The 23,986-nt window shown below is 43.8% G+C and overlaps 1 protein-coding gene across 3 annotated transcripts in view; it reads right to left on the bottom strand.

The window, feature by feature from the left end:
- The window catches only part of FGF13 (fibroblast growth factor 13), a 520,464-nt gene that overhangs the window by 97,044 nt on the left and 399,434 nt on the right, over nucleotides 1–23,986 (bottom strand). Inside the window, exon 1 of one of the 3 annotated variants that reach the window (XM_007452078.1) lies at nucleotides 6,829–6,938. The exons of the other annotated variants lie outside the window; for them this stretch is intronic. Within the exon in view, the coding sequence (XP_007452140.1) occupies nucleotides 6,829–6,856 (28 nt within the window). The 5' untranslated portion in view covers nucleotides 6,857–6,938. Of the gene's footprint in view, nucleotides 1–6,828; nucleotides 6,939–23,986 lie in introns of those variants that run through there. 3 annotated transcript variants of the gene reach the window in all.

Here is a 23,986-nt window from a genome sequence, read left to right as displayed (position 1 = left end):
AAGAGTGTAGTTAGACAACACTGAAGCTAAGGCTTGAAATGTGATTTTGGATATTTTCACGAGTGATGACTGTTATGAGTCAGCTTTCATATGTCTAGAAAATCAGATTATTTTATTTTATTGAGAAGAGTTGACATTGTAATTTTTAGTTGGATGCTTGAAACTTTGAGCATCTGACAGAAACTGTAACATTAACCGAGAATCTGAGTTTTCCTGTTATTGAGATGAATTGTCAATATGTATTCATGTAAAAAATGTTTAAGGAAATGGAGTTATATTGTATCAAAACAATAATTTTGCTTCTATTATGCATAAAGCAGTCATAGAATTGCTATTGGAACAAAAAGACACGGGCTTGGGATTGATAGCAACCCGACTATCAACTTCTTTTTTTTTTTTTTTTTTTTTTTTTTGTGGTGCGCGGGCCTCTCACTGCTGTGGCCTCTCCCGTTGCGGAGCACAGGCTCCGGACGCGCAGGCCCAGCGGCCATGGCTCACGGGCCCAGCCGCTCCGCGGCATGTGGGATCCTCCCGGACCGGGGTACGAACCCGTGTCCACTGCACTGGCAGGCGGATTCTCAACCACTGCGCCACCAGGGAAGCCCCGGACTATCAACTTCTGACACTGGCATTTTGAATATATAAAGGTCTTGCAATCAGAATAGTAACAATCAGCCAATCAACAAACCAGTATTTGTTCAAAATCGATTATACCTGGGATAGTATGGCATTACATGGACCTATTTTAAAGACTGGCTCCAATGTTCATGAACTGGAGAGCTTGGTCTCCATTATTTAATCTCTCCGAGCCTCAGTTCCCCCAGCAGTAAAATGAAGAAATTATTCACCTCCCTTGCAGGATGGTTGTAAGAATTAGAGTTATCAGTGTACAGTATTTAAGCTGGGGACTGGCCCATAGTTGATACTTAACAAATGGTAGCTGTTTTCTCTTGGTCACACAGTCTAACCACTAGGGTTACTTTAGCTTCTTTTTCTTAATGAGGAAGAAAGACACTGCTGACCAAGAACAAGGATCAAGTGGATCACATATTTAGAGAATGAAATAATATGGACAGGAAAAAATAAGAGTCTGATTGGTTGTTTTTGGAGTGTTAAGGTCTATAGAGCAGGATCATGATGTGATTTCGGGGAAAGGGACCAAAAGGGCTTCTTCTAGAGCCTTTTTGAGCTGCTTCTAGACTACATATTCCATGGTTTGTACTGCACATCCAGAAGCCAGCAGAGCACCTGTAACATAGTAGGTTCTCAGTGTGTATCTGCTGAGCGAATGAAAGAGGCCAAAAGGAATCGTCACAGCTTGTGTGCAGTCCAGGCTGGCTCGGCAGTAGTGAACTTGACTAGCTGTGCTCTATCTTGGTATTCTACTATGTAGCAGTGGTTAACTAAGAAGTCAAGGAATTCTCAGGACCCAAACAAAAGTTTGTGGGTTTGTTTTTTCACATAAATGGCATTTTATGTTACTATTGGGATTAGTCCTGTGCTACTGACTAGGGGGATTAAAAACAAAGAAGGGTTCAGTGTGAGCCTTGCCTCCAAGGAATTTATAATCCAGTGGGGAAATGAACACAAGCTTCAAAACAAATGAAGGAGTTTAGAATGAGTGTCACATGATTGGTTTAGCCAGAAAGTCCTATGAGAGCTCTAGGGGTGAAAAAATCTTATTTGTCTGGGGCGGGGGGCTTTGGAAGGGCGTCTCAGAGGACATGAACCAAAGTCTAACATACATTTAAGTCCCTGGTTAAATTACACCTTCTGAATGAGGCCGCCCCAAATCCAGCCCGCAGAAGGCTGCTGTCCTGGTCTTGATCCCCTGTGGCTTTTTGTATTTCCATTACAGCACTTGTCACAGTGCTGGGCAACCAGACTATGCCTTCCTGGAAGCCAGGCCCTATGGCTCTTTCATCTTGGCACCTTCCTCGGTGTGTAGCACATCACAGAGAGGATGCTGCATAGAGAACACGTTAATGAATTGGACAAATTCCTCTCGATGTAATGGAGGCGATGGGATTGGTTGAAGCGGTTCTTTTAGGGGAGGATGGAGCTAGGACTGGAAAGCTAGGTTGAGCCACAGCCTGTTGTGAGCTTTGCTTACAGAATAAAGTCAACCACCCCCTGCCCCCGACTTGTTGGCGTACAGAATGAAGCCAGTGAAGGCTCTTCTAGAGAGAAGGAACATGATGAATGTGGCATTTGAAGACCTCATCATGTTCCCTTACACTAGCTAGTGTTAGAGCTGGAAAAGTATCTTCTTATTCAAGTATGCAGTTAAGCCCTAGTAGAACAATAAATAGTACAAAGAATGCCGGAGATGCTTGCAGATAACCAACCAAAGAAACAGTCCCGGTAAATATCCCCAACTCCGACTCCTCTGGAGGCCTCGTACATGCCTAAGTAACACCCATCATGTCATGCAAGGAAAGGCTCCTGAATCAGCAGTCAGTCCTCTAAGAACAGAGTAAAGCATGGAGTATGTTGGGAAAGGGTTACTCTTTGGACATTGCAGCTACATGTTGAACCAGACATGGGAAATTGGCATAGGTAACAGAGTAGAGTTTTGGGTCCAGGAGACATGCACATACCCTCTTTAAATATGTAAATGACCATACCTGTTATTTACAACTCCCTTTGAGGAAAGCTTTTTAAAAATTCTATTTTAGAAGGCAGTAGTAGCATGTCATATCAGATAGCTGCTAAATCCTAAGAAATGCTAATAAATTACTCAGAAAATTGCAAAACAAAGTAAGCATATTCAAATGCAACCATTTTTAACATTCTCACAAATGAGGCACTATTAAAACATACTTTACCAAGTCCTGGTCAAAGAATTCCTTCTCAACAGAATGTAGATATGTTTTCATTCTGGTATACAATATTCAGACTTCCCAATGGATAGATTAAAAAGTAACCCTTTAAATTACATGCATTATAAAAGAAGTCTTCACTTTACAAAAACATTCACAAGGATCCTTTCTTACTACACACCCTGTGTGGATTTCAAATGGTACTTGATTTACATATAATTTTCTGGAAACAATTTAATTGTATAAAGCGAGACACACTTGTTCTGTAGACTGAGATATGCTTAAACTTATAGGCCATGCCCAGTGGCACTGCTGGAATTAAAAGAAATGTTATGGCATATCCATCTTTCTCCCACAGTACTGGTATTCCCAGGGGAACTTACAGAACTTTTCCTACCCAAAAGGCACTTGCTTCCTGTAGATACTCCTTCCTTCTCAAGAAGGATGAATTGTCCCACCACCCAAGATCTCTTCACTTCCAATAGTATTCCCAACTCCAAGCCTCCAGTTTCTAAAGCAAATGGCAAGGGCAAATACACTATACATTCTAAAGACACGATTTGAAGATAGCCTTCCTGGTCCATTTTATAAGATCAGCTTAGATTGTTTAATCATTTGTCCAAAGCAAATAGACTGAAATATTTTTGAGTGTTCTCTATGCAGCCATTGTCGAGATATTCATTCAATCAACAAACACTGAGTATCTACTCAGCCCCAGGTCTGGGGCCAGGCAGTCAGAGCTATGTATTATAAGAAAGTGCACTTTGAAGCACTGCCCAGGTTAACAGTGGCCTCAGTGTTTGAAATGAATGATCTATGGAACAGCTGAAAATACACATCTGCATGCCCTGAAAAATAGACTAAGTGATCACTGATAAAAAAAAAAAAAAAACAATTAATACATACATCATTTCCTACGTGCCTATCGATAAGAAAATGAAACAAATATACTGTTTCCTGTAGTTCCCAAAGAAGGGGAAATCTGTCTTCGTATGTTCTAAATTTTGGAAATTCTCAGCCAACATGATACTTGGACTATTAGGCAGAGGTAGGCATAGCCATGAAGAGAAGGCCCACAACCAGCTAGAAAAAGAAAAGAACAAGAAGGGACCTTGAAAAGCTGAAAAAGTAGTCACGGGGACAAGCAGAAAGCAGCATAGCGAGGATATAAACACTTAGAGAAATAAATGGGTGAGCTACAATGGGACTGGTTAGACACAAGACTTTTAATAGGCTAAAGAGGCTTAGAATCCTTAACTTCAGCAAGCATGATCATGAGGAAGGGTTACACAGAGCACAGCTACTGTCTGTTCTCTGGTTTCGCTGAGGACCAAATGAGAGCCACCAGACTTAAGTAGAGGAGGGGGGATTTAGGGTGGATGTTCTTGCCCTGAGAGCCGTTGAAATGAATTCTTTAAAGAGCTTGTGTGTGTGGTGGCTGAGACAGTCTCACCTGTATAAGAGAGGTGAAGTGTTTTCCTGTCTAAAGGCAAAGAGATAAACTACCTGACCTTTCTTGGGACTCATCATTCTTCGGTTGCATAACCCTTCCTCCTGGTCTCATATGCACTGTGTTACCATGGACCCACAGCTTACCCCATATCGCATCAGGTACTTTTAACTTTCCTTTCAAAGAGACACTGCAGCATCCTCGGTTGCTGCCAACCTGTCCCTGAGTTTGCACTCATTTCTGCAAAGGGCCTTGGTTTGCCATGAACATACAGCTATTTAAAACAGACACGTCTATTTATAACACTTCATCAATCAATCTAGAAATCTTCTGTAAGCATAAAGTTGGTTTGTACCTGAATCTAACCAAACAGCTTAGATGGGAATCTGATCGCTTCCAATGAATCTATGCACTTGTCAGTGCAGTAACCGTTTGGTGAGAATTACTTATGGCACAGACCTTACTCAGCAAAGAATTAATGTATGCATTCCACTCAAATACTTTACAAGCAAAGGGACAAGTTTAAATGTTTCTGCCACGTGTACTATAAGGGACGTGGAGTCCGTAGTCCCCTTAAGGATGATTATAAGCCGTTTCCCATCTGAGTGGTGGAAACTTTGGTGGGTTTATTACAGGCATGAGTTGTGAAAATAATCAGAAAATGAAATGCTGAACTGACCTCAGAAAGTCTCTAATGATTTCCATCACTAATATTGCCCGTGATGCCCTAACCGTTCAAAGAACCTCTTTTCTCCTTTTCATGAGGAGATCAATTGAAAATAACCAACTAAGCAATGCCCATGCAACGTGACAGATCAATCGTAACCTTCATCTGGGGATGCTCCAGGACCACTTCGAGTAGTTCAGGAGATCTTGTGAAGTTCTCAGAAGGGAAAAATCTATCAATCTCAGTTAATTCCATGAATAAACACACGCTACTCAGCAGTTTTTGAACAGGGGGGAAGGATTTTGAAGAAACAAAACTTGCAAAGAGTAATCGTGCATCTGGATGAGGTGTCCTAGCAAAATAAAAAAGACATTTAGAGGGGTGAGCATTCTCCAGGGTCCTCTCGCGTTCAGTGATCAAGAAAGTGCACAGGGTTGCAATGCAAGTGTTTGCTTGACGACGCTATACTTCATTCAAATAATAGGAAGCCTGGCAAAAAGTTTCCAAAGAAAAGATGTCATTTTCCATTTAGTTACGTGTTAACATTCCTCATCAAAAAGTAGCCAGCGGAGTGAGTGATGAACCGACCTCAGAAAGTCTCTAATGATTTCCATCACTAATATTGCCCGTGATGCCCTAACCGTTCAAAGAACCTCTTTTCTCCTTTTCATGAGGAGATCAATTGAAAATAACCAACTAAGCAATGCCCATGCAACGTGACAGATCAATCGTAACCTTCATCTGGGGATGCTCCAGGACCACTTCGAGTAGTTCAGGAGATCTTGTGAAGTTCTCAGAAGGGAAAAATCTATCAATCTCAGTTAATTCCATGAATAAACACACGCTACTCAGCAGTTTTTGAACAGGGGGGAAGGATTTTGAAGAAACAAAACTTGCAAAGAGTAATCGTGCATCTGGATGAGGTGTCCTAGCAAAATAAAAAAGACATTTAGAGGGGTGAGCATTCTCCAGGGTCCTCTCGCGTTCAGTGATCAAGAAAGTGCACAGGGTTGCAATGCAAGTGTTTGCTTGACGACGCTATACTTCATTCAAATAATAGGAAGCCTGGCAAAAAGTTTCCAAAGAAAAGATGTCATTTTCCATTTAGTTACGTGTTAACATTCCTCATCAAAAAGTAGCCAGCGGAGTGAGTGACGCCCTCCCCAAGAATCCCTGTCCCTGTGGCTGCTTGGGCAACCTTGTCTCATCTTGTTTTCCTCCGTGAGCCGGAGGCTCTTGGGCGTTGGTTCCATTAGCTATCTGCCGCATCTCCCTGGCCGCCATGGAGGAACAGATCGTCTCCTAGTTTCGCTTAGATATGGACTGCCTATCTTCTGTGATTTCCCTGAAGATACGCCTAATAAGATTCTCAGAATTAATATGTGATTGTGTCCACCTCCCCTTAGCTCTATGTTGCCTTCTCTTTCCTTCCTTTCCTAAGCTAAAAGCAACATACATTCCCAGCCGATTATAATTATTTATTCCCTTTTCTTCCTTTAGAAATTCAAACGAATGTTTTGTGCTGTCTGCCCAGAGTAAAGGCAAATCTGGAGGTAGGAAATCTCTCTTGAAGCAGCTTGTGTCATAGTTTTCTAAATACAAACACGGCTTTAAATAGACAAACATTCACTCTTCTATAACAATTAATATCCAAAATTCCTTAGGCAAAAACCAAAACAAAACAAAGGAAGCATTTTTCAAAGAGTCTCCGTTCAACAGCCACACATCATGTAGTACGGGGAAACTCAAGAGCCCCTGTCCATCCGGAAAGAAGAGATCTCAACAGAAAGATCGCCAGCATAATTTTGTTAATTTCCACAAAGGCGTTAATGTCCAGGATAAGCTCTCAAATCTCTGCCCTTCAAAAACATTGCTTAAATAAATCTTACCTGAATACGACTTCCTTAACAAAGCCATGCTTCTTTATAAGCTGGTCCTACCCAGACAGTTGCTGTCTACATTTGGAGCAGGCACAGAGAAAGGAGATCAGAGAAAGTTTAAGGCATATCTAACGTATTCTCCAAGGTACTGGCCAGAAACATCAAGCCCATACTCGCGGTATAGAGAGATCATTAATGGGCATTAGCGACAGACCATTATGACTCTCACAGATCATTAATGATTCATCATGCAGCAGTATTGTTCTGGCAATAATCAGACCATTGCTTGGTCTCAGATATAAGCTTTGCCCATACTATTTGCTTAAACTTATTATTTCCAAGCAAAAATTGTACTTTGCCTTCTAGAATTACGAAAAATGGTCTGTAACAGGATCCCTCCACATTAGAGAAGTTTTTGGAACTAGCTGCCTTCTTTGGTAGATGCCTCTCCCACGGTCAGAAATCTTGTTGTCTGAAAGGCTCCCCAGTAGCTTTTGGGCCGTAGAGAATGTGTCTTTTATTTTGAAATTGAATTACTGATGAATCGAACATGCTACAAGCAAAACCAACATTTAGAAGAATTACAGTTGTTCAAACTTCTGTAACAATTACTTGTCAAATGTTGAAATTTTACCTGAATTTTGAGTTTCTTGCCAAGAAATGCATTTTCATATCGAAGTCCTTTGTTAAAAATTCAGAGAATCTACTAGCAGCTTATGATGAGGCTTTCAGCTAATTATAACAAAAAGCAGGAAACATTTTAGCATTATGCCATACACGTTACTGAGGCACTCAACAGTGTTAATATAGGAATCAAAATTTTAAGGAAAAGTGAAACCCCAAACCAAATTGTCATTCTTTTTATTTCTGCCTTATGGAAGATCCACTATTTTGGTTAAAAATTCAAATGGAAATGGAAATAGAAATTTAGTTATTCCGGGAGCAAATGAGTCTTTCCTATTGAACAGATTGGATTCTCCTTCTGTGTGGCTCTGGGAAAATTTCCCTTGAGTCAGAAAGAAAGGAAATCTGTCTCAAGGTCTGAATATCGTCACTATCAATGAATATTGAAGGATTACTGACACCCACAAGGAGCTATATTTATTGAGCCCATCACCCATACTCAATGCTATATGGAAAGGAAGATTATGTATACCCCAAAGGATTCCATAAACTTACATAATTTTTTTTTCCCTTAAACGTCTCTGCATAATCAAAATTGCCTTGTGCTCTCTCCCTCCACTTTTCCATCCAACACAAGAGTATATGAGACAACAGCGGCAGACGGGAGCCCCTCCCAAAGGGATCCAGCCTCAAGCGAAATTGGTTTAGCTGTAAGGACGGGATTTCAGCAGTAGGCAGAGGATGGAGAAAATTTGTTCTGCCCTGAAATCAAGCATCCTCCCCCGCCCCCTTCCGCCGCCCACAGCCCAGGGGCCAGAGCAGCAGGAGCCCTCAGAACCCACAGGGGCCAAGGAGCTATTCCTCAGCAGGGAAGTGTGTCCCGGTTTTGTAAGCTTTGCTGTCACCGTTTTTAATTTTTGTTTGTTTGTTTTATTTTTTTTAATTCTTAACAATTTTGGAACAGAGAGCAAACATTTTTAACATTTTCATTTTGCACTGGGCCCTGCAAATTAAGTAGCCAGTCCTGACCCCTGCCAGCCATTAGTCAGTCATGCTAAGAGGGGCAGAGTGTGGCCATGGGGTCTCCCCGATGGCCCTGGGGCTGGCAGGCCACCAGGCACACAGTTGCATATGCTCGGATCCCTGTTTGCAACCCAAAACGGCTAATGGGAGAATTTAGGCTTCAGTGAACTCCTTACACAGGAGAGATGCCAGCTTCCTTCAAACAAAAATAGAAAACCCTAATACGAAGGCAGTCTCTCTTGGCCAATGGAAGAGCTCTTTTTAAAAGGCATTTCTCAAGGGGCGAAATTAAGTCATCTCAACCTGAGTGGTCTCATCGGGTCTAATCAAGAGACTCAGTCTTTCTTGTAGCTGTGCCATAGCTTCTTCTGGCCGGGCAGGGGCTGCACTGGTCAGTGCACCGGAGAAGGAGGTTCCCCTGGGATGAGAGCAACGCAATCTTTGCCTGTCTAGACAGCACAGGAATAAACAAAGTGAGGCTGACACGGAGCCAGATTGCAAGGCAGGTGAAATTTATTTCTGCTCTCCTTTCTCTCCTTTCCCCCAACTAGTTGCCAGGCGCTCAGGGCCTAGGTGCTGCTGTCCAGCTGCTGGAACTCCACTGCAGGAGGAGCCCCCTACTAGGCGTGGCAACTCCCTCCGTACCCCAGGCCCTACCTTCTCCTGCCTTCCATGTCTCCCCAGGTCAGGCATCATGGAGGAAAGCAATCTGATTAAACTAATTCACACGAATTTGTGAATAAATGACAGCTCTCACAGAGGTGTTTTCATTTTGAAGGAAAGTGTCTGGTTCTTCGACTGGCATACCCTTGGGGAGTGGGACCAATGGAAGGATGTCAAGCAACAGAAAGGTACAGGGGATGTTAGTGCTCACCTGTTCTATTTAGCCTTAGGTGGGGATGGATTTCAACGTTTTCATCACTTCTTGCTTGATTTCAGTTTCTAAACCTTAGGGTTTCAAAAGTAGCAAGGGGGGGATGGGTTTGGGCTGAGCCAGCCCATTGGTTCACGGTACCACTCCCAACCTCACAAGCCAGACTAATTGAGTTCTCGGAATGTACCAGGCTCTTTCACACCTCGGCGGGTCTGTTCAAGATCTTCCCCCAGAGTGGGGTGCCCTTCGCCCTTTGTCTGCCTACTAATCTTTCAAGTAGGACATCTACTGGGAAGACACGTCTTCCAGCCTCTCCACACTTCTCAGTTGACCATGGCCTCCTTGGTCCCTTCACTGTACCCAGCACAAACGTCTATCACTGAACTATTCAACTTGACTGCATTCAGCTGTTTATATTTACCAGCCTGTAAGTGGCTCGAGGGCAAGGGCCCCATGGGACCTGACAAGCACCTGTGAACAAATGAAATCAACAGAGAATGGGGTAACCTAAATGGTGAATGCACTAGGAGTCTGAGCCTACGCGGCTGTCATAATTGTGATAAACAGATTCGCAGGCTGTAGGGCGCAGTTTTGCGTTAGTTGACTTAGGCAGGGGCTGCATGGGTGCCTTCACTTCCTTTACAAGGATTTCATCCAGGTAGAATTGATACTGGGGTCAGCGCTCAGTGCTGTGTCACTCACCCTCTTCTAAGAGATGCCATCAGCAACTAACTCTCTCTTTCTGCCCATTGACCAACAGCACCCCTCCAAAGTCACAATCTATCGTCTGCCCCTACTGGCAGAGTCCAGACTAAACAGAAGTTGACAAATCTAGTTAACTCTCTGGCGAGTGGCCTTTCATCCCAGCCCAAGAAGTTACAGATCTCCAAGCTTTCATTGCACTGTGGTCCAGCAGCCCGACTTAGCATCCTGCCTTCCCGGAGGCCCCAATCAATACTCTGCCCTCCCCTTACAGCCCAGACACATCAAAAGCAATAATGCCTGATATTTAATCATTTCCCATTAAAATGCAAGGCTCTGTCTCCAGGCCCCCTTGACAGTTTAATTGTTTTAAAATGTCTGCAGAAGCCGATGTAAACAGATTTGTAGTACGTTGTTTACATGCTGTGCCATCACAGCCTCTTGGCTAATTAATAAGAGCATTTTGCTGCAAACTGGGCATCTTGGCTGCACTGATCCCTCATGTTGGGAAGAAGTTATGGGAGAGAGGAATTTATGAGAGTAAGGACAGATACATTTTTCATTAAAAAGTACCAATGCCTTGAAATTTTATGCGCACAAAAAAGCCTGCACGCAGATGTTTATAGTGGCTTTATTCATCATCGCCCAAAAGTTGGAAGCAACCAGGATGTCCTTCAGTAGGTGAGTGGATAAATAAACTGGCACACCCAGACAATGAAATATTATTCAACGCTAAAAAGAAATGAGCTTTCCAGCCACAAAGAGACATGGAGGATCCTTCAATGCATATGACTAAGTGAAAGCAGCCAATCAGAAAAGGCCACACACTGTGCGATTCCAACTCTATGACATTCTGAGAAAGGCAAAATATGATGACAGTAAAGTGTCTGCCAGGGATTGGGGGGGAGGAAGGGATGAATGGGCAGAGCACAGAGGATTTTTAGGGCAGTGAAAACACTGTGTGATACCATGATGGATACATGTCATTATACATTTGTCCAGACCCACTGAATGTATAACACCAAGAGTGAACCCTAAGGTAAACTATGGACTTTGGGTGATTGCGACATCACTCTAGGTTCATCAGCTGTAACAAATGTACCACTGTGGTAAGGGATGTGGATGATGGGGTAGGGGGCAGGGGTATATGGGATGTCTCTGTAGCTTCCCCTCAATTTTGCTGTGAATCTAAAACTGCTCTAAAAAATAAAATTGAAAAGTACTGAGTACCTAGTATGTTCCAGGAGTCCATGTCTTCTCACTGGATTCTCACGACAACCCCGTAAGGTTTTCTTTGTTGTGCCTTGTTTTTGCAGATGAGGGAACTCAGGCCAAGAGAGGGGAAGTTCCTTGCCCAAGGTCACGAAGCGGGCAATTGGCTGGAGTCTTGTCAAGGGTTTCAAAAGCTTGCTCCGTGGTTAAACTGGACGCCCTTTATGGTTTCTCCCGAGCCAGAGTTTTCACAATCACGAGTCCCTCCTCCTCTACAAAGCGATCTCCAGTGAGCCCACAGCTGCTGGAAGTCCGTCACCAACTGCCCATGTCTCTCATTTCCCACGATACCAAAGAGTCCCAGGGAGGAAAGGAAATCTCCCACAGGCAGCCCCACCCCAGTCAGAAGATAGGAACGGCTTCACTGCTGTCAACTGCCAAGGGCTGCATCTCCCTGTCAATTTCTCTGAGCGCAGCAGGGGCAGAGAGGCAGCCAGGGAGATCCACTTCTCCCTTACCCCCATGAACACAGGAGTCAGCTTCGATAACAGCTCATTGTTTATCCTGCCCACAGCTCAAACCCAATCAGCACCTGCACTGCCCTTAGGTACAAGAGGCACAGATGAAGCCTCGGCCACTCTCAGGAATACTCATTACAATTGAGTGTTTTAATGTAACAGTCACAACTGTGCAAAAAGCTAGGCGGTGGGATCGGGGTGATGATCATTTCTTCATTGGGCTACTGTAAGAATTAGAAAAGAAATTCACGTAAAGTGCTTAGGGCGGTGCCCGGCACACTGTGATCGGTAGGTGCAATGAGTCCCCTTCTCTTCCCCTCAGTCCCTACGGGCCCATTTACTTGTATCCCCTGTAATCTCATCATTATCCTTCCCGACGTTTTTTGGCAGCATTTTTATGGAAACTGATCAATAAGCAAGCAATCCATGAACACTAACGGAGTCCTTACAATGTACCTTTGTACAATGTACCTTTGCCATGTGCAGGAGACACAGATGGAAAGCACACACATACACACAGAGCTCAGGCTCTAAAAGGATGATAAACATGAATACAATTTAAAAATATCACCCAGCACCCAAGGCCATCAGGGATATGCTAAAGGCAGAAACTGGAGCTACGATGTTGAAAACAAGATTTGATTTGTCTAAGTCACTGGTTATACAAACTACGGCTTCCCAAATATTGATCGTGCTGTCTGTGTTCTCCCATTACGGTCCTGTAAGAATCAAAACTGAACTAGTGCACACAAGCTGGATACTGCTCTGTCTATGTGCTCTTAGTAACAAGAGCTGGCTGACAGCCCATCTCGGATACGTGGATGGGTCTTCTTCTAGAATAGTCTATTCTATGTCAGGGTTTAAAAAGCAACGTAGCACATGCTTTGCTCTGCTCGATTCTGCTTCTGACATCGTAGTAAATAACACCTGAATCTGTCAATGAACAAATTCAAGATATACCAAAAATCATACATTTTTAAACTTGATGCCTGATCTTTTAAAGGTGCTGAGGGGGTGTGTGTCTGTGTGGGCGTGCGCACATGTGCACAGATGAGCAGGCAGGCACACATGTGCACCTTATTAGCAGGAAGACTTGTTCCAGGCAGACGTGATTTTCAAGCATGATGGAAGACTTATTCATTCATCTCTTGCAAAACTGTATGCAATGCAGGGACAATAGAAAAGTTGTTTGGTTTCTGCAGTTTCTCTGAGGGAGAACAAATTAATGAAGAACGGTTTCTCTTTGTATTCATAGCACCCCCTGGTGGAGAGCTAGCATATTTCAGTTGCATGCTAATCCTCCCTGCTTGAACAATTTTTATTTTCCTCTCAATCTATGGAGGGAGGGAGAAAGAAATTAAATATTTTGACTTTTCTAGATTTATATTTCATGACCATAGGAATAAATTACTGTCCGCTTTGTTCACTTACTCTGAAGATTCTCTTGACTGAATTTAAAATTAATGTCAAATCCTTATTCTAGGGAAATTTCTTTTTATTCACCAAACATTTCCTGAGTGCCTATTATTATGTGCTAGGCCTGTTCTGGGTGCTTGAGACACAGGAATAAAGAAGCCCGAGTCCCTGCTGGGGAGGAGCTTGTCCAGAGCTGAGAGGTATCTTGGAAGGCCATCTTCGAAAGTGCAAGGCTGGGGGGCTCAACCGGGCCTGGTAAGACTCTCCGACAGTGACCAGGAACCAAAAAGGCTTCACAGAGAAGGTGACAGTTGACCCGAGCATTGAAAGTTGAATAGCTGTTCACAAGGCAGATGCGGTTGGTGAGGGAGATAAGGTAGTCCAGGCCGAAAAAGTAGACAGAGCAACCTGAACCCACATGGGACACACCGGAAGGTGAAGTCGTTTAGCATGGCCACAGGGTAAGGGATGAGCGAGTGAGGAGCAGAGGATTTTGGAGGCGTAAACTGAAGAGGCAGGCGGGTGATCGTTTAGAAAGCCAGTCTAAGGAGTTTGGACGTTACCCCAAGCGCAACTGGGTTTTACACTAGAAATGATTAAAAGTGCTCTCATAAAGGTAATATGGGCTGCAGCGCGTAGAATGCAGGGGAGGGGGGAGACGAGACAGGGAGCTCTGGTAAGTGATACAGTGAGAGATGATGAGGGTAGAAAGTGAAGTTGTAAGTTCCTTCTGAAGACCCCACCAAAGCCTGGATCGTTGTCTATATCAAAACAAAACAAAACAAAACAAAAAAAAACCCTAGTTCTCTTCACTATAAAACAACTGATTCTTGGGTTGGGGGAGGGGGCAGGCAGTGATTACGTCAAATAGTCATCTAAGCTGCTCTTTGATTTGGCCAACACCAGGCAGATGGGCTCCATCCCACCTGTAGATTCACAACGAAGTGAAACCAAGTCCCCCTAAAACCAAGTTCTTTTGCCAAGTTTACGATCAACCTCTCTACCCAAAACATTGTTCCCTTTCTTGTCCCACCCCTGCTCCCCCTCAAGATTGAGGAGAATCAAAGAAAAGGAGGGACTGCAACTGAGCAGCACCCTCTGGGATCCTCCCAGGTACAAAAGCTTCTCGGTGTCCCCCGTTTCCTCTTTGTAGGAAAAAGGCTTCAGCTTCCTAGACCTTCCCTAAGTTGCAAAGGGCAGATTCAAGCAGTTATAATTAGAGGAGTGAGGGAATGCAGGAAGAAACAACAGTGCAGCCGTGGGGCAGGGTCCTGGTTCCTCCTGCAGGGTGGTGCATAACAATGTGCCGCATATCTCTGAGTTCTTCTATGGAACTAAGATCCCCACCCAGGTGGAGGATGGTAACTTCAGGCTGAGCACAAGCACGTGGGCCCCAGACGGGTTGGAACCAGAAGGCTGATGACTGAGATTCCTAAAACACCACCCTGTTACCTCACCACCAACCATCGGGGAGTTTGGGCTTTGTGAGCACTACCCACCCGTTCTCCTTGCTCGGCCCTGCAATAAACCTTTCTCTGCTCCAAACTCTAATGTTTCAGTTTGTTTGGCCTCACCGAGCATCAGGGTGAAGTGGTGAAAAGCATGGGCTCTGGGGCCAACAGACAGAGACTTGAGTCCTGGCTCTGCTACTCGTCGGAAGCTATGCTTCCTTGGGCCTGTCTCCTCACCTCTCTGAGCTTCAGTTTCCTCCTCTGCAAAATGAATGTAATCATTGTACCTATCTCTCAGGGTGCTCGTACGAACTCAATTAGGTAATGCACGTAAAGCACGTATTACAGTGCCTGGCACATAATAAGCAGTTGATAAAAGCTAATGTACTTCCCCTTCCCCTTTCTTGTTCAGTGCACCCAGGAAGGTGAGCGTTTTGTAAGATGCCTGTACACGAGTCTCATAGTGCCTGCCTCGGGTACTCTACCTTGGGCTGTCAGGAAAGCCTCTATTTGAAAGGTATCTGATGATTTCAGCAGTCTGTTCCCTTCCTAACCAGGACAGAGTCTAAGTTCCACAGGGAGAGCTGAGAACAAGCCAGGCTCTCTTGGTCCAGACGGCCTGGTCTGCGTACTTGCCAATTCTTACTGGAAAGCACGGAGCCTGGAAACAAGGCTGGCAGCAGAATCCTATGGGATTTCTAAGTCAGCCAAGAAAGAGACAGGTGAAGAGGAAAAGGCCCAGGCAAGATAGTTGGACAAGTGGATTTGGCATTACTGGGTTCCGATGCAGAGAGGGAGAGAGCAGAGCTAGGCCTGAAGGAAGTCCTTGCGTCAAGGTGCACCTCCCACAATGGCTTTTTACATGAGCCCCCCAGAGTTAGCATTCCTAAGAGTGAGTCCTCGGGAACACTGAGCTGACCAAGACTCTCTGACTGAAACGATTCTGTGATCAGTAAGTTTGGAAAAGGCTGTTCACCATGCCCTACTCTTGGAGATTCATATTATACATTTGGATGGCTGAAGGTTCTCATAAAGCCTACAGTAAAGAAACCTATTATCTGTGAGAAACTCTGGGTTAAACATACTCATTTGCCCCCGGAATTGTTTATTTCCCACATTAACTACTAGTGTTACTTAATACCAGTATTTAGTGAAAAACACTGGGGACATGTCGGGCTAACGTCTCCTTGGGCATGAGCCTCTTTAGCCAGGGCGGAATCACTCAGGGGGCCCCTGTGAGCGGCTCCAAGGGTTCTAATCCTAGGTTGGCACTGTATTTTCCACATATGTATCAGACGACCCCAGAGGGATGGGGTCGGAAAGTTGCCCCGGATAGGGTTGCCTCCACGACTTCTGGTATTTCTGGTTTCCAGGTGAGGGCTCCCTTAAGGAGGTTTTGAAAACCTGGTACCCAGAAAAAGGTAAAACTGAAGCCCTTGAAGAAGGGAGTCCACTTGACCTAGAAGGAGTAGAGCTTCTGGGTCGGCCACAGTGCTTCTAGGCTTCTGAGGTGATGAAGGGCTGGAAAAGGGAAAGAACTCAAGTATCATTTCTCCAGCTCGAGGGTGCCCCGCAGGCCCACCTGCCCCAAACCGCTCCTGCAGCAGAAACTCCCTCCTTTGACACACGAGGTAACAGAGACTCAGGAAGTTTGATCATAGGTTGGTGTTACAACCAATCCCGCTGCTTTTGTCCCAAGACAATTTAAATATCGTGTTTCATGGAACTACACAAAATGTTGATAACCTTGCGATGCGATACTTGCTCTGGACTGAATTGTGTGTCCCCCCCCAGAACTCATATGTTGAAGCCCTAGCCCTCAGTTTGGAGATAGGGCCTTTAGGGAGGTAATTAAGGTTAAATGACATCACAAGGGTGGGGTCCTCATCTGACAGGACTGGTGTCCTTATAAGAAGAGGAAGAGACACCAGAGAGCTCAGGAAATCTCTCTCTAGCTCTTTCCTACCACCCCTCCCCCAAGACTATGTGAGGACACGGCGAGAAGGTAGCCATCTACAAGCCGGGGAAAGAGGCTTTACCAAAAACTGACTTGTTACAGCACCTTGATCTTGCACTTCTAGCCTCTAGAACTTTGAGAAAATAAATTCCTGTTTAAGCCACACTGTTTCTGGGATTTTGCTATGTCAGCCCTAGCAGACTAATGCTGTACCTCTTTCTTCTAAAGCGTATATAACTTCTTTGCATTTCTTTCCCAAACAACCCCACCTAGAGGACAAAACAGTCCAAATTTGTAAAACTGTATAACGCTTGGAAAAGATGCAACCAGGAGCAGTTTAAAAACAGGAATGCAACTGTAATGAAATAGAAATGAAGCAAAATCGCAATGTCCAAATGCAAGGTGAAATCAGTAAACATTTAATGAATGACTACTCTGTACCTGGCTCTGTGCTTGATAACAATAGGCAGCTGGGGTGGGAAACACGCTGTTGAATAAAATCTAGTCCCTTCCTTCAAGGGATTCTGCATTTAGTGGAGGAGACAGAGAAGTAAACTTTTAAAAAGCAAAGGAGAAGTTCTGTGTTAGAGAGGAGGGACTTCTAACACATTGGTCGGGGTTTGGGAGGCTGGACTCAGGAAAGGCATTCAGAAGAGGTGATATGAAGCTGAAACTAGAAGCGGAAACAGGATGCAATCAGGTGAAAACAGTTAACTGCTCTAGGAACAGGCGCAACCCAGAGGAATCATACAAAGTCTCTACGCTAAATGAGCTCCTTAGCTCCCAGGAGAGAGCAACCAACACACATATAATTAATTACCTTACAAGGTAGTAAGTGTAAGGACACAGATGTGGCACAAGTCATTATGAAAGCACAGAGGGGGGCGCCTACCAAACCTAGCCTTGGCGGCAGTCAGGGAAGCCCTTCTCAGAGCATGTGCTAGGAGCTGACTTTTGATGGCCAGTGGTCAGTAGTCAAGTGAATTGGAGGGGGTGGGAAAACGTCTGGGATTCCAGGCAGAGGCAACAAGTACAAAGACATACAGGCCTGAGTCGATCGGACCCAGTTGAGAAATGCAGCGGTTCGGAACGCTTGGCACACAGATTTGCAGGAGTGGGACGAGACGTGGAGTTGTGAAAGCTGCTAGTAGGCTGGATCATGTGGCACGGCATGGACCACAGAAAGGGATTTGCTACAATCCTGTATGCCCCTAGGGGAATCTGCAAGCATTTTAAGTGAGGGAGAGACCCGACCCAGTTGGCACTTTAGAAAGAGCTCAGTGGCTGCAGTGTGAAGATTAGTGTGGTGGTTGCCAGTACGAGACTAGAGGCAGAGGACGACATCTCGAGAGGATGTTTATCCAGGGAGCAATGTCTCGAGAGCCCAAATTAAGGAACTGATGCTGTGAACAGAGAAAAAGAGGACTTCAGAGCCGCTGTAGATGCAGAGTTGATAGAATTTGGTTATGGACTGGAGATGGAAGGTAAGGAAGAGGCAGGTGTCAGGGAGTACTCTAGGGTTTCTGACTTGGGCAACTGGATGGTTGGGGTGTTGTCATTCATCAAGATAGGGAACCTTGGAGTTCATTTTCCCAACTTTCTATTTTTACAGGTGAGGAAACTAAACTTGCCCGACATCATTCAAAAAGTGAGTGACAGCTGGCACTAGAAGCCAGTATTTTCTGATTCTTTGCCAACTGTTTTGTGTGCACGTGCACATATGCACACACACATGCACAAATTCAGTTTTGGATATGCCTGCGGGGCCGTGGAGATGATCTAGAATTAGTAGGCCTGCGATATGGAAGAGGGACCTGGATTGGAGATAGAGATTGTGGAGTGAAGAACAAAGAGACCGTAATTGCAGTCCTGAGGGGTAGGGTAGATGAGATGAGATGAGATGAGATGCCCTAGGAAGGATGCATGGAGGGAGATGCGAAGGAGGTTGAGGATGAAACCTTGAGAAATACTAACATTTATAATAGAGGAAGAGGAGGGAGTGAAGGAGGGGAAATAGCATCTTTCTACTAGCACCTTTTCTTCACTTTTTGTAACCTATGTTGTTGAAAGGTACCACTTTTGGAGATGTGCTTAAAGGGAGTAACCACCTCTTCCCTTTTTGCTTTTTTCCCTGTCCATTAGCAGGAAATTATGTCCACAAGCTGCAACAGAATTTTCCAGTTGGAACAGATCTTACATCAGACCCTATTACAGAACATATCCTATCAAGTGGAATGTATGAGGGGTATCCACAATCAAAAGTAATGGGGTCATGAGGGTGAAGCCTAATTAATTTCATCTAAGAAGTGGGGAATTAACCATGTTTGCCACTGTTATCATCATCATCATCATCAACATAGCAATTATTATTTACATTATTCACTTATCCTATTTTATGGATGACAAAACAAAGGCCCAGATTATGGATAGGAGAACCTGCTCAGGTTCACACAGTCAGTAGAAGAACTTAGACTTGAACACATTTAAGTCTAACTGTGGCTATGACAGTCCTGAACAAGAAGGGTTTCCTAATAATATTCAACAAATATTATGAACTGAGCACCTTGGATGGACCATACTCTAGAAAAGTGGTCTCCCAAGTGGGATACATGAGTCTCAGGAATGGGCAAAGGAATCAGATGTGGGGAGAACATATTGGAACTTCAATTATATGTATTTTACTCATCCTTTTTTATTTTATGCTTGTGTTTATTTTAGAGTATATTTAGAATATAATTAAAATATATTAGTAGACATGTACATATACATAATTTGTACATAAATAAGTATGTACACTCAGGTAGAGGTGTGTGATCAAAAGGTTTGTAGATGACCGGTGTAGAGACAGTGATAAACAAAACCTCACTAGCCCTGACCTCTTAGAATTTACACGTAACGCTGTCTGTCTCCTGAGCCCACGTTCCTGAGTCTCTTTATTTTATACAACTTTGAAGTACACAAATCCTTTGTATTGCTTGGACCAAAGCACAGACCACAGATTTAATTTAAAATATAGTCTTGTGAACAATTTATTTTCCAGACATTTATCCCCAGAGGCTATTTCTCACTGTCAGAAAAAAATCAGAGGTATCTATGTTTGAATCAGCACCTTCCATTACTCATTTTTATCGATGATGATTTCCTTTATAGTTGAAACATGAAAAGAATTTTAAAATTTGAAATACATACCCAGATAACGTACCATATTACAGGCTAGCTTCAATTTTCACACATTCCCTAAGCACTATTTTTCTTTTATATGTTGAATCCACCAATCCTCTCAGACATTCATCAGCTATTTGAGAGCATCCTGGATTCCAAGCACTGTTCTAGGCACTAAGGAATTCAACTTGTATGTTAGCATATCTCCAATTTTTCTCTTTTCCAAAAGCTAACTGCTAAGGAGAGCTTTACTTATCTGGAGTGTTATTTTTTTCCCTTGCTCTCAGTTGCCCAGCCACCTACAGCAAAAAGGAAGGCCCTGTCAGGTATTCAGTGTTAATTGTCAGATAAGAATAGAGCAAATATACAGGAATTTATTTTATTGGTAGAAATGAAGTCACAGTTCCAGAAGTGGTTTCCCTTTTGATGGCTATGAGCTACGCTTTGAATTTTTAGAGTGCAAAGATCAGGATGTATCTGAATTATTAAGCATCTGTCCGGTCAGTATGTTAGTTTCAAGAGAGCCTAATACAGCCAAGAATCAACAATGCCAAACTATAAGATTCCTGGAACCTCTGAGATGAGAATATGAATCCTATAACCAACCTGACCTTTCTAGTTGTGTGGCCAAATCCGGGCACTGTTTGAGTCTGAGACTTAACTCTGTGAAAGCAAACTTGGCTTTCATGAAATGTCTCAAGGTGAGCTGAGAGTTAAGCTCAGTGATACAATATGGTGACAGGACTGAGATGGCTGGCTGGACTAGACAATTAACAAGCATACTTCAGTGTGTTAAGTAGCAGTATTCTTGTTGGCTTAATCAAAATTGATCAGAGGGCTTCCCTGGTGGCGCAGTGGTTGAGAGTCCACCTGCCGATGCAGGGGACGCGGGTTCGTGCCCCGGTCCGAGAAGATCCCACATGCCGCGGAGCGGCTGGGCCCGTGAGCCAGGGCCGCTGAGCCTGCGCGTCCGGAGCCTGGGCTCCGCAACGGGAGAGGCCACAACAGTGAGAGGCCGGCGTACCGCAAAAAAAAAAAAAGATCAGATACTAGGCTTCTAACTGTGCTCTTTTGTTTGACTAAAGCTGGTGAATGTTTTCTGGACTGGTTGTGTCTTGCTGCTCTCTGAAGAGTTAACAGATTATTCCTCACTCTTGTTACCACCACCATTACCATCACCACCAACAAAATCATGCTGCCAACATATAAATGGATTCAGATTAGGAGACTCACAACTGAAATAATGCCAGTCTTTGATCATAGCAGTGACAAGTGGCTCCCACTTTAAAAACCTACTTTATCAGCATTTACTATGTACATGTAATAGGTTACTTACACACAAGCCTAGCTGGAATTTTGGATAGAAAATACCTTCTTGTTTTTATTCTAACGAAGGAGCATGCCAAATAGATTTAAATGTTCATGGTCTGCTTAAAACTAGAGAGAGAATTTCCAGTAAAATGGATGTGGTGTGATTCAGCCCATGTAGATAATAGGCACTAAAATGTAGGCTCTGTGAGGACAGGAACATTTGTTTAGATCCCTATCGTGTCCTCAGTGCCTCACATGACACCTAGCACATGGTAGGCAGTCAATAAATATTTTTTTTGAATGAATGAATGTATACAAGTATCACAACGAATGTCCACTTGATTAACCTGACTCCTTCCCCTCACCCCTCAGGCAGATGGGGGAGTTTCTTTTAGTTTCATGAGTCAGCCATGCTCCCTCTCCCACTGGGACTCAGCATCTTTTGTTCCTGCTCTCTGGAATGTCCATTTCCAGAAAAATTAACCCCTTGGTTCCCCCTCCTCCCCACATTACTTCACCAACTTAACTGCCCTGATACTGCTGTCTTTAGAAAGGCCCGCTTGCACAGTTGGCCCCTTGGCTGGTGTCTGGAACTTGGCCGGCAAAGAGTTCCCTACACTGATATGAAGCTTTTGCACAAAATGATAAATGTGATTCACTGCATTTAAACAATTTCGTACAAACAAGGTGGTTGATGCTGAATACTGTTTTCCTTCTGGGTATCTGGAATTTCGGCATGTACCAGGCAGGTGGTGCCTACGTGAGCAGCCCTCAGCAGAAACCCTGGGCACTGGGTCTCTAATGAGCTTCCCCGAGAGACAACCTTTCACGTGTGTTGTCGCGCTTGTTGCTGGGGGAAATAAGGGTGTCCTGGGTGACTCCACTGAAAAAAAAAAAAAGATCAGATACTAGGCTTCTAACTGTGCTCTTTTGTTTGACTAAAGCTGGTGAATGTTTTCTGGACTGGTTGTGTCTTGCTGCTCTCTGAAGAGTTAACAGATTATTCCTCACTCTTGTTACCACCACCATTACCATCACCACCAACAAAATCATGCTGCCAACATATAAATGGATTCAGATTAGGAGACTCACAACTGAAATAATGCCAGTCTTTGATCATAGCAGTGACAAGTGGCTCCCACTTTAAAAACCTACTTTATCAGCATTTACTATGTACATGTAATAGGTTACTTACACACAAGCCTAGCTGGAATTTTGGATAGAAAATACCTTCTTGTTTTTATTCTAACGAAGGAGCATGCCAAATAGATTTAAATGTTCATGGTCTGCTTAAAACTAGAGAGAGAATTTCCAGTAAAATGGATGTGGTGTGATTCAGCCCATGTAGATAATAGGCACTAAAATGTAGGCTCTGTGAGGACAGGAACATTTGTTTAGATCCCTATCGTGTCCTCAGTGCCTCACATGACACCTAGCACATGGTAGGCAGTCAATAAATATTTTTTTTGAATGAATGAATGTATACAAGTATCACAACGAATGTCCACTTGATTAACCTGACTCCTTCCCCTCACCCCTCAGGCAGATGGGGGAGTTTCTTTTAGTTTCATGAGTCAGCCATGCTCCCTCTCCCACTGGGACTCAGCATCTTTTGTTCCTGCTCTCTGGAATGTCCATTTCCAGAAAAATTAACCCCTTGGTTCCCCCTCCTCCCCACATTACTTCACCAACTTAACTGCCCTGATACTGCTGTCTTTAGAAAGGCCCGCTTGCACAGTTGGCCCCTTGGCTGGTGTCTGGAACTTGGCCGGCAAAGAGGTCCCTACACTGATATGAAGCTTTTGCACAAAATGATAAATGTGATTCACTGCATTTAAACAATTTCGTACAAACAAGGTGGTTGATGCTGAATACTGTTTTCCTTCTGGGTATCTGGAATTTCGGCATGTACCAGGCAGGTGGTGCCTACGTGAGCAGCCCTCAGCAGAAACCCTGGGCACTGGGTCTCTAATGAGCTTCCCCGAGAGACAACCTTTCACGTGTGTTGTCGCGCTTGTTGCTGGGGGAAATAAGGGTGTCCTGGGTGACTCCACTGGGAAAAGAGTGTTGGAGGTTTGAGCCTGGTTTCCTCCAGATTTCTCCCCATGCATCTTGTCCCCAAGCTGACTTCGCTCTGTATCCTTCTGCTGTAATAAATCATAGCCATGAGCACGACTATATGCTAAACCTTCTAGTGAATCACTGAACCTGGGGGCGGTCTGCGCAACTCCCGACATATCTCCTACTATAAACTCATCACATTTCATGAAATAAACAATGGCCTCAGATCCACCCGAGACTGCAAGCTCCATGGGGGCAATAACCTTGCTGGTTTTGTTCACCACAGTATCATCAGCACCCAGCAGAGTGCCTGGCACACTGTGGATATTTAAAATATTTGTGGAACGCACGAAGCAATGAAAGAATACATAAACTAGAGAACTATGTATGGGAAATTAAAACCTTAAGACTACACGTACAAACTCATTGTTAAAGGTTAGAAGGATGGTTAAACCCAATATTGCCTCTGATTTTTACACCTCAGGGTCCAACAATTTCTTGCAGAACACATATTTAAAATTATGACAAGAGCTAATTCGAAAATATGATCTAACAGATTCAGCTTTTTTCTCTTGCCTTTAACATAGCACCTGGCATATATAAGACACTAAAATATAGTTATTTGATAAAGAAATTAATAAAGATATATATATATCAATTTCAAACTCTATAATGAAATTGCTACATTAGTTTCCTCTCAGAATAAGAAATCAGCCTGGACTGTGAAAATCCATTTGTTAGCGAGTCATCACAAATTTGCATTTTTTCCTGGAAAACTTACCCATACTTCATAGAATCACTTATTTTTGGAAAATATTTCTAAGCTTCTAGCTCTAACCCATTTATCATAAAGGTC

This window comes from Lipotes vexillifer, unplaced genomic scaffold (genome assembly GCF_000442215.2).
Source record: "Lipotes vexillifer unplaced genomic scaffold, Lipotes_vexillifer_v1.1 scaffold1114, whole genome shotgun sequence".
In the NCBI taxonomy this organism is placed as follows: domain Eukaryota; kingdom Metazoa; phylum Chordata; class Mammalia; order Artiodactyla; family Lipotidae; genus Lipotes; species Lipotes vexillifer.
This window is presented reverse-complemented; position numbering and strand designations above follow the sequence as displayed.